Genomic DNA, 11,155 nt, shown 5'->3' with positions numbered 1-11,155 from the left:
TTTTACTTCATTCGAATCAAAAATTAAATTTATTTTAATTTATTCCATTTGAATCAAAAATACACACATAACATAAACATAAAGCATATTTACAATACATACAACATACATAGATAAAAACCAACAATAATCTCTAAACAAAAATGAAACAACTTCATATTACATGAAATATGTGTATGTATACATACCTAATTTGTATGTTGCTTAAGTTATTGTCTCGCAAATATTTTTTCACATCTGTACAACAGTGATTTTTGAACCAATCTTCAAATTTGTTTTACCGTTATAACGAAACATTTTAGGCCGTAAATCGAAAACGTGTCGCAAAATGCCGTATAAAGAGCGGCCGTATAGCGAGGTATGGGTGTACCAAACTCAAATTGGAACGTTTTTGCAGTTGAGTTATTAACTAAAGAGAAAGAGAAATCGATCAAATCACCTACACCCCTGTCATTCTAAGCCCTTCAATTGGAAACAGATTCTCGCATAGTTTGATGGATGAACGCCAATCGGTTGTGGAAACAGCGATTAAGATTTGCTGTTTCCACAACATACTGGCGTTGGTAACATAGCTTAAATAAAATTGGCAATGTTTTTCCATCAATTGTACACAATATGTACAGATCAGATTTCCGTAATGTACGCGTATGCTGATTATACATGCAATTCTCGTACTGGAAACTCTCCTTTCTGGCGCTTGCGTCACTTCGCGAGATTACGGCAGGATAGCATAGTCCTACGTCAACAATGCGGTCGTGTCTCGGACACAACCTTCTATAATTATTTTTTTCGGAAAAAAATCTTCACTTAATAGGAGCACTGATCAATTGGCTCCGCATAGATTTTCTGACAGGTAAATTAGAACAAAATCCGGACGTGATAGCCATCACCCTAACTGTTCATCAAGTTTGTATCGGCCCACATGTGAGACTGGGAAATCCACAATCAGTGCAAGTTATTGACTGCTAATAATGATTGATTGTAATGAATTAACTTTCCTGCCATAGAAAAATTATCATACCTCTCCTGATATATGAACACACACCGGTTCGAACATAAGCCGTTCTCAAACAATTTGCTGACGAGGTAGCTCAAATTGTTCAGCTGGTCTTTTAAGTGTTCACTAGATGATGATAAACTCTCAGCAGGGAAATCAATGCTATCATTTTTTCCTCTCGCCCTTCTGTTTTCTTTTTCAATCCACGTGCTTAATAACCCGTACTGAACTGATTGATGTTCTTATTTTCTAGCCTTTCGGGAAAAAAGAGGAACCGCGTCAATTGCGTTGAGGAAACTGTTCGAAATAGCTTCCTGTTTATCTATAATTTTCGGTCGAGCGGTCATTCATAATGAAAAACTGCAGTTCTAAATGGCCAAAGTATATTGGCTCAAATAAACATCCGTTCGGAAAGCTGTGTCGTCCAACTTCAATTTCGAGTATGCGTATATAAGGCAATACTGAGTCAACTATCAAACATACAAAAACTAAAGATGCCCAAGATCAAACCACCGATGTCATCTAAAGCGTGACGCATTCAACCTGGAGGAAGACAAAAGATGGGATGAAATTAACCCTTCTTTCCATTTATTGACGCCTAAAGCCATTAAATCACTAAAGCCGCGTGTATTGAAAATCGATTCCGTTATATAATCACAACGAAACCAATCCGAAGCGGCGGCACACGGAAGAGGCAGACCAAAAGAGGCAAAATTCAAATGACCCCAAAACAAATGCCCGTCAGTTATCGTTTGGATATCGATCAGTTCGCACACCTGAAGACGGCATTTTTTATGGCTGCGTACACATAGCCAATACGCAATGTGTGAAGAATTCCGACCAACCACCGTTATCGCCAATCTGTTGATTCTGGTGTCACTAGCGTCAAGAAGCTGCGGCGAACTGTTCACAGCCTTCGGAGACGAAGATGGGACGATCGATCCCTTTTTCACGGAAGCGGTGAGATGGGTCAGTTTACAATTAGTTTGTCGTTTCAAACACAAAAAAACTGTTATTATAGACACCACCAGAATTTACTGAATATGACAGCGAAGGTGTTACTCCGTGGTTAACCAGAGCCCCATACGAATACATCACGTTGATCCGGGTTCTCAATTGTACCCAATGTGGTGAGTACACGCTCTATTTCATGCTTGACTGTATTTCTTGAAGACAATTTTTCTCCAGAATGTGGCCGCACGGAAAGCGTCGGCAAGATAGTTGGCGGGAAGGTAACCGAAGAGAGCCACTATCCCTGGATGGCCGCGCTATACTACAACAATCGTTTCACCTGTGGTGGGAGCCTCGTTTCCGACCGTTACGTCCTAACGGCGGCCCATTGCGTCTACCGTTTGATGCCGGCGCGTTTTCGCGTCCAACTGCTCGTGCACAATCGCAGCAAGCCGACCACAAAGTCAGTGGAACGCAGTGTCAAAGCTATTAGGACAATTTTTTACAACAGTGTATTGAATAACAACGATATTGCGTTACTGGAGCTGACGTTTCCGGTCAGCATCAGCAGTGAGCGATTAGTGCCAGTTTGTCTGCCCCAACCGAACGACAATACTTACGAGGGTAAAACGGGCATTGTGACCGGCTGGGGCCGAACTGCAGCGGGTGTGCTCTCGGACACTCTACAGGAACTGAGGGTTCCCATTTTGTCCAACGCCAGGTGTCGAAGGCTGGGCTATTGGTCCTTCCAGATTACCAATAAGATGCTTTGTGCGGGATATGTGCAAGGAGGTAGAGATTCCTGTCAGGTGAGCTTGGATTTTTTGTTTCGTTGGTTAAGAAAACTTGAGAGAATCGCTTACGCGTTGGATAATGCAATCGTCTGGCCGTGATACATTACACAACCAAATTGCTCCATTCAATCATGAGCCTACGCACCGAGTCATTTAAAATTAAATCAATTTCTGACGCTCTCAATCAACATCGCAATTAACGGCAGGCCGTGTTGAGATTGGTGAAATAATTGAAAACGGACGCCTCTACGTGTGTATCAAATCCAAGTTTCTATCATAATCAGTAAAATGTAAATTAACATTTTACGGACCGCTCACGAGTTTTCTCGTGCTTCGCGTTCCTTCTTTACGGGATTGTGTGAAGTTAGCGGGTAAAAGTTTTTGTTGCGTGCAAGTTTCTGTTCAACGTCTTGCTGGATTTCATGAATAGTTAATAATTTTATGTGAAATAAATTGATTGTTTATCAAGTAACATCTTTCACAACCATACTCATTAGATATCATTCATCTTTCCACATAACTATTTTTTTTCTTGATCGTGACAGAGACAAGTTATAGACTATAGGAAAATATACAGAATTTTGAAAATCAAAAAAAAAATGTTCGTATACACTGATTTTTATCCGTTATCATAAACTAAAAAAATAGTATCATTTCTTCAGAAAAAGTTCACTTGATGGAATAAAAAATGCGAAAAATTAAAAATAGCTGAAGCATTCGCTCAAATTTTCTGAGTCAATCAGTTGGCTAATACTTTGTAGTTCCTCTTTTATTCTTAATAACTTCAAATACTTTTCTGGGTATTGAACTGAAAAGGTTATGGAAAGTATTTACAGAGATTTGTTGCCAGCATGAATGTATGCATCATTTAAGGCCGTTTACTGTGTTGAACTGGCGTCCATTGGCGTAAACTCTTGCAGCCAATATACACCAGAGGTCCTCAATCGGGTTGCAATCCAGACTACATGCCAATCAAGTACGGTGATGTCTTTTTCAGAAAACCAGGCCTTGGTCTGTCGAGAAACATGAATAGAAGCTTTGTCTTGCTGAAATACAACACGTTCATCCATGTGATCCTTCAAGTATGGAACCAGAACGACTTCCAGAAGCTCGCAGTAGTTGCCGGAATTCATTTTGATGGTGATCCAGTAGATAGGAGCATTATAAGAAAATACTCCCCTTACCATAACCGTTCCTCCACCAAAATTTCGCTTGGATCGAGTGACGTTTAATTCCGTCAAATCGTGCCAGTATTGACGCCACTGGTTAGTCCAGGATATATAGTTCTTTGCGAACTTTAGGCGATTTTCCTTGTGCTTTGTCGTTAACTTTGGTTTCGACTTTGGTTTCATCCATTTGATGTTCGGTATAGTGTTCAAAACTCGAATTACGGTTGTTCTGTGCACCGGGAGACCAAGTTTACGTATTATCTGTTATTTACTTATTATTTTGCTCAAGTGGTTTTGGTCGTTCATGACAGATTTGACATTCTTGTCTGGCGCAAGGCGCCTCTATATATACCAGGTGAAACAATCATATGAAATGCACTTTCAGCCATATTGGAATTGCAGTCGGTATTGTTGACAAACACCTGCCGGCGGCTCTCTACAAACTGCCACGACGCTTATTCGAACGATGCCTACCATGTTCAACTTTCGCGAATTTATGTGAAAAAGAAGGGATGATTTTGTAGAATTTCGTTCTCAGCCAGTTCATCCACTACTCTCGCATGTGAAAATGCCAAAATGGCGTATCCTAGCAATAACAAAACAAACAACCCCCGCTCCACAAACCGTAATCCCCTTCTTAATGAAGTGATGATGTTGCTTCACCTGTTATACATTTATACAAGCGCCTTGGTCTGGCGGTCAATTTGGTATTTCCTTTAAAGGGCGTGTCACATCAAATTGCATCACGGAAAAAACGCTGTAGAAATTCGCCCAGTAGACCGATCCTTTTGAAAATTTTAGACAGTAAAATAAAAACTATTAAACAACTTTTGGCATATTCTTCTTATTCATACTTCGAGCCCAAGCCCGTATGCTCGCACCTTCCTCTTTACCCCGTCCATAAGGTTCTTCCTCTTTACCCCGTCCATAACGTCAGGTTGTAGTTTTTTTTGAACAGAAATCCATTTTCTCTTGAAGTCCGCCTCCGATTTGACAACTTTTGGGTTCTTCCGGAGGGCCTGCTTCATAATCGCCCAATATTTCTCTATTGGGCGAAGCTCCGGCGCGTTGGGCGGGTTCATTTCCTTTGGCACGAAGGTGACCCCGTTGGCTTCGTACCACTCCAACACGTCCTTTGAATAGTGGCACGAAGCGAGATCCGGCTAGAAGATGGTCGGGCCCTCGTGCTGCTTCAATAGTGGTAGTAAGCGCTTCTGTAGGCACTCCTTAAGGTAAACCTGCCCGTTTACCGTGCCGGTCATCACGAAGGGGGCGCTCCGCTTTCCGCAAGAGCAGATCGCTTGCCACACCATGTACTTTTAGGCAAACTTGGATAGTTTCTGCTTGCGAATCTCCTCCGGAACGCTGAATTTGTCCTCTGCGGAGAAGAACAACAGGCCCGGCAGCTGACGAAAGTCCGCTTTGACGTAGGTTTCGTCGTCCATTACCAGGCAATGCGGCTTCGTCAGCATTTCGGTGTACAGCTTCCGGGCTCGCGTCTTCCCCACCATGTTTTGCCTTTCGTCGCGGTTAGGAGCCTTCTGAACCTTGTATGTACGCAGTTTTAGTTTTAGTACTCTGCTGACCGTGGATTGGACGATTCCCAGCATCTTACCGATGTCCCGATGTGACAACTCCGGATTCTCCAAATGAGTGTACAAGATTAATTCACGACGCTCTTTTTCGTTCGACATTTTTCCAAATTTACGAAAAATTGACAGTGAAGCATGACCAACGTGATCTATACACTCTTATCTGATTATAAAACCAAAGCTGAAGATATAATTCCTAAAAATTAAATTTCTACAGCGTTTTTTCCGTGATGCAATTTGATGTGACACACCCTTTAGTACGTGCCTTAATTCCGTACTTGTGAATATTTTTCAAGTAGGATCGCACAGCTTTCTCTGACCGGTGGATTTGCCATCGGCAAATAGATGGAAATGGCCCAAATCCACCAAAATCTGGATTTGATCCCTTTCGACGTCGTCCAGACGTTTTGCTTACCTAAACGAAAGGGTTAATGTTGACGGATTATTCACTATAAACAAAGAAACAACCTACTTCCTGCTTATGTAAACGGAAATATTCGAAAATTTTGATTTGTGGGCAGTTATATGTAAATACACTGACTGAGTCTGAACGAATGCAACGCAGAAAAGTGTCAAATTTTGGAAAACTTGTGTTTACTCCAGACCGACAGTATAAAAATAGTGGTACACTGCGTGTTTCTTTTACTAGACATGTCACTAATAAATACACAATACATGAGGTTTATAACACTGAGATAAATAAAATAGTCGCTTTTGAATTCACTGCGTGTAAACGAACGCATGTCACTGTAGGCGAAGTTGAATGGGAGAAATTAATTATTTTAAAGAAAATTGAAAAAAAGTTCTTTGAAAGGACCCAAAACACATCCTCGAGATAGTACCTTCTCGATATAGAATATTTTTATCTATATTTAGCAAAATTTCCATTGGTGAGTAAAGGGTCTAAGAAAAGTTATAGCTCAAAACCTATACAACTTGTATGGGGGAAATTAATTATTTTGAAGAAAATTTGAAAAAGTTTTTTGAAAGGACCCAAAACACATTTTTGAAATAATACTCATTGGAGAATATTTTTCTCTATCTTTAGCCAAATTTTCGTTGGCCGAAAAAGGGTCTGAGAAAAGTTATGGGCCAAAATGTATACAAATTGTAGGAGGGAAAATAATAAATTTAACGAAAATGGATGATGATGATGGCCCACCTCATACCCCTACAAAGGTTTGAGCAGGACGATTTATCTTATAGATAATAATTAAGTTTAAAAATATCAAGAGACCAGTATTATAAAAAAAAAACCAAGCGAACTGGATCTGTTGCAGGCATAAATATCTATTAATAGAACAGTAAAAATAGGCACAAACTGCGAAAAAACAAACAATGTTCCTATCCATATTGACATTGACATAGTCATAGTCTCAACTTCAGGCCCAATGTTTTTTCTAAGGCATGTCATGAAAATTTCCAACCCGGGAAGATCCTTGACTGATTGGGAATTGAACCCAATATCTAAAAGTTTCTACTTAGAACATAAAAGAGATCTGCTACAATCAGAAATAATCGATATAACCATCTGATGAAAGATAGTTTACGACAATTCCGAATGAGCTATCCCAATTCCAGTTTCCACTCCAGACCCTATATAAAAATTTCATTATGTGTCAGTTTTCTGCCAGTGTTCATTATTAACATTCGTCCAGGCCCACCAAACGCGCGCGAGGCTCAAACTTTCGTAGACAACGCTAATTTTTTTTTTTTTTTTAATAATAATCTACAATTTTAACAAATTTAACAATACAAATTTAACAACAAAAAAACATCATCATCATCAGTACGAACATGGCAGTTTGAGATACCTGTAAATATTTTTTCTAATTTCAATTGATATTAAACATAAATAAATCATTTGACAAAAAAATTACGAAAACCTGTTTACAAAACAGATTTTACGTGGGAAATACACATTCTTTTAAACTCTGCCATTGTTGCCGCACGTTTTATTTCTCTGGGCATCGAATTGAAAAAATGTATTCCTTTGTATAACAACGAGTTCTGCGACCTACTGAATATAAAGTTAGGTGTTCTTGCATCATCCGCGTTTCTAGTATTGTATCTATGAACATCACTTCCTCTTTCAATTCGATCACACAAGTATCGAGGCAGCATACCGTTTAAAATTTTGAAGACGAACACCATTGTCAAGTAATAAATTCTTTGCTTCACAGATAGCCACTGTAGCGCGTCCAACATCAAATTAGAGGAAGTCTATCTACTACATCTTAAAATCAAACGCATAATCTTATTTTGTAAACGCTGCAATCTCGTTAATTGTGTATTGTTTGCAAGGAATAGGATCGACGAGCAAAAGTCTATGTGCGGTGAGATCAATGATTTATATAATTTAATTTTACTGTTCACCGTCAGTTCTTTTTTCAAACGACACAAAACGCCGTATTTCTTGGCAATCTTCTTGATGACATTATTAATGTGAGACTTGAAAGTTAAATTGTCATCAATGATAACTCCTAGGTATTTGATTTCATTCACGCGTTCTAATGTCTCACCATCTATTTCAAAATTTACGTCAATACTGGAGTTTGCTGAAGAAATCAGCATGTATTTTGTTTTGCCAACATTTAATTTCAATTGTTTAAATTTAAGCCACTGAGCCAGAGAATGCAAGTCTTCGTTTATGTGATCCTCGGTTTCTTTTATATCCTTAGCTGCGATGAACAGGACAGTATCATCCGCGAACAAATTGATATCACAATATCGTAAAACCCGTCGCAGATCATTTATATATAAAATAAACAAAATGGGCCCTAAGACACTTCCCTGCGGCACCCCGAGTGAGTTGCCGATGGGATCGGAAATAGAATCATTAAAACGAGTCTTTTGAGTTCTGTCGCACAAATAGCTTTCGAACCATTTGTACGACATTCCTACAATTCCATTGCGCTCCAATGTTTGTAACAATAAGGGCCTAGAAATTGTTTCAAAAGCGCGTTTAAGATCCAGAAATACCGCAAATATAGTCTCTTTCGCTTCGATATCCTCTGTCCATTTTGCTAACACCAGATTCAGAGCGGTTTCACAAGAGTGTCCCTCTCGATATCCCGACTGTTCCGGTATTAGCAAATTGTTGTTATCTACAAAATGCATCAGCTGGACTTTCACAACAAGTTCTAGTATTTTTTCTAATGTGTGCAACATGTTAATAGAACGGTACTCTTCGGCTTTATCCGTCCCATTAACTTTGGGGATCGGAATCACAAGAGATCCCTTCCAAACCGTTGGCACGTGCCCAGTTCGTAAAGATTAATTAATTAGGTCCAGTAGATCGTGTCCAATGACATGAAAGCAATCTTGTATCACTTTTGCGTTGACATTATCGATACCAGCCGATTTTTGCAATGAAAAACAAATATCTCGTAACTCAGCAAAAGTGATGGGTGAAAAACAATCTAGTCTACAATTGATATTAATCGGCTGTATTATTTCGTCAGGTTCGCTGACCAAGTCAATACTTTGGTTGATCAGCAGAAGACTATTGACGAAATAACTGTTGAATTTATCGGCAATAGTTTGGTCTGACTGTTCTTCTGACCCTTCGAAAGCTATGGATCGCGGTGTACTATTTTTAGAATTTAATAACTTTTTCAATAATTTCCATAGTTCTTTGCTATTATTTTGATGTTCATCGATTTTCCTCTGTATATATTCACTTCTAGTCCTTTTCAAGACCTGTGAATATATATTCCGCGCGAAGGTGTACCTATTCCAATCATTTTCTAAATTAGTCTTTATAAACTTTTTGTACTTTTTATCTCTTTTGCGTTTGAGACGCAGCAGATCAAAAGTGTACCAGCTGTTCGAATTGTTTCATTCAATATATTTTTCAACCACTAATTTATTGGTACACTCTCTCAGAATATCGGTCAGAACAGCTGCTTTATCATTCAGATGTCCCGTCATTGCTTCAAAATCCAGGCTTGTCGAAACAAGCTGAGACATGGCTTCTTTGGAATATCTATTCCAGTTTTTAATTTTTATTCTAGCCATCTAGTTTAACACTCGAAAAAAAATAAAGAAACAGAGTGCGAAGTCGAAATTTTGGCCGATTTTTTCAATACTTTGAAATCGTGAAATATCAACGTATGAAGATGGGATATAAATCACTTTAAAGCATAACTTACATGAATTTACGCGGATTATTTTACAGAAAGATTTGTATCTCAATGTATGTATTATTTTTTTATCCCAACAGTTTATATTTTATTAGGCTCATTTAGCAATTCAGCTGTAACAGAGCCGAATTCATTCGTGTACATTATTTATCTTTAAGATAACTTTTGCTGTGTATTACACTGATATTATTGTTTGGACGAAAAATTATGAATTCGTATTTGACGATGAATAGAAATAAATAATTATCGAAAAACAGTTTTGTAAACTCCGATAAATTCTATACACCCAGGATTCTTTTACGCGGGGGTTTGGAAAATCCGCGAAAGATACAAGTCACCTTAAAATTCTTGTGAGAATCGTTATAGGATGGGCATTAATTCTCAGTATAAGCACTATGTTTCGTCACAAGCACAAGCCCAAGCACTATCGTCATATGCTCTGAGGGTGCACGAGGGAGAGATCTGATATTGCTCATGCTCAGGACCCTGTAGAAAACGCGTCAATTGGAAAATTCACGGAAAAAAAAACCTCGTGAAAACCTCGGTGTACAAGGATAATTTGTTACTTACACGAAAAAAAAATATTTAAATTTATGCATCGATTTACATTCTAGCAATGTTCTGTTAAATCTGCTATAATTCTGCAAGTATTGCAGCAATTTTTTATGTTTATAGGCAAATTTCTAGCTGTTTTTTCTAGCCGATCGATCTAAATTTTGGAGTTAATTGAAGGAACGCTCTATCGCAAATTGTACCAGAAGTATAAAATATTATGCGTACTCTCGGAACGGTTCGTAACTTAACATTTCACCTAGAAATCATTCAACATTATTGGTCTTGAACATAAAGTTGTCATACTCTTAATTTTTGATAGATGGCAGCGCTATTAAAACTTTTATTTACGGTGCATTTTCTATATTACGTAGATCATAATCTTCTTGTTCTTCTGATTAAACACAATTCGAGAAAATTGAAGTTATTCATTAACATTAAAATTCACAATTCTCGGTCATATAATTCAACCTAATTATTACCTACTGTACCCTTTTTATCTAGGAGAGAACCAACAACAAAACAAAAAACAAAATGGCGCAATTTCAATGGAAAATAAATTATGTTCACTATATGTCAGGCTGTCAAAAAAGTCCAGCGGTATTTTTTTTGAATTTTCATTTGTTTATAAAATTAGTTACAATCATCTGTTTTAAGTCAAATATGCGCCGTTTTGTTCGATGACTTGTTCCTGTTATAGAAGCTCGCTTCCTTATTGGCAAAAAACTCGGATAGCCAATTTTCACAGGCCTCTTTTGTAGCTAATCTCTGACTACCTAGCTCGTTCACCATGGACAAAAACAGGTGGTAGTCACTTGGTGCAAGGTCCGGACTATACGGCGGATGAAAAAGAACCTCCCATCCGAGCTCCCGGAGCTTCTGGCGCGTCACCAAAGAAGTGTGTGGCCTGGCGTTGTCCTGATGGAAGACAGTGCGGCCTCTGTTTATCAAAGAT

General features: G+C 38.5%; 1 protein-coding gene across 1 annotated transcript in view; it reads left to right on the top strand.

Moving 5' to 3' along the window:
- Window positions 1-1,787: 1,787 nt before the first annotated feature.
- LOC129762342 (trypsin-like) overlaps window positions 1,788-11,155 on the top strand; it is a 12,679-nt gene continuing 3,311 nt past the window's right edge. The window contains exons 1-3 of the mRNA XM_055760540.1: window positions 1,788-1,957; window positions 2,019-2,127; window positions 2,186-2,757. Of these exons, the coding sequence (XP_055616515.1) occupies window positions 1,820-1,957; window positions 2,019-2,127; window positions 2,186-2,757 (819 nt within the window). The 5' untranslated portion in view covers window positions 1,788-1,819. The remainder of the gene's footprint in view (window positions 1,958-2,018; window positions 2,128-2,185; window positions 2,758-11,155) is intronic.

Source organism: Toxorhynchites rutilus, chromosome 1 (assembly GCF_029784135.1).
Source record: "Toxorhynchites rutilus septentrionalis strain SRP chromosome 1, ASM2978413v1, whole genome shotgun sequence".
NCBI lineage: Eukaryota > Metazoa > Arthropoda > Insecta > Diptera > Culicidae > Toxorhynchites > Toxorhynchites rutilus.
The sequence above is the reverse complement of the archived record's forward strand: the minus strand, read 5'-3'. Positions and strand labels throughout refer to the sequence as shown.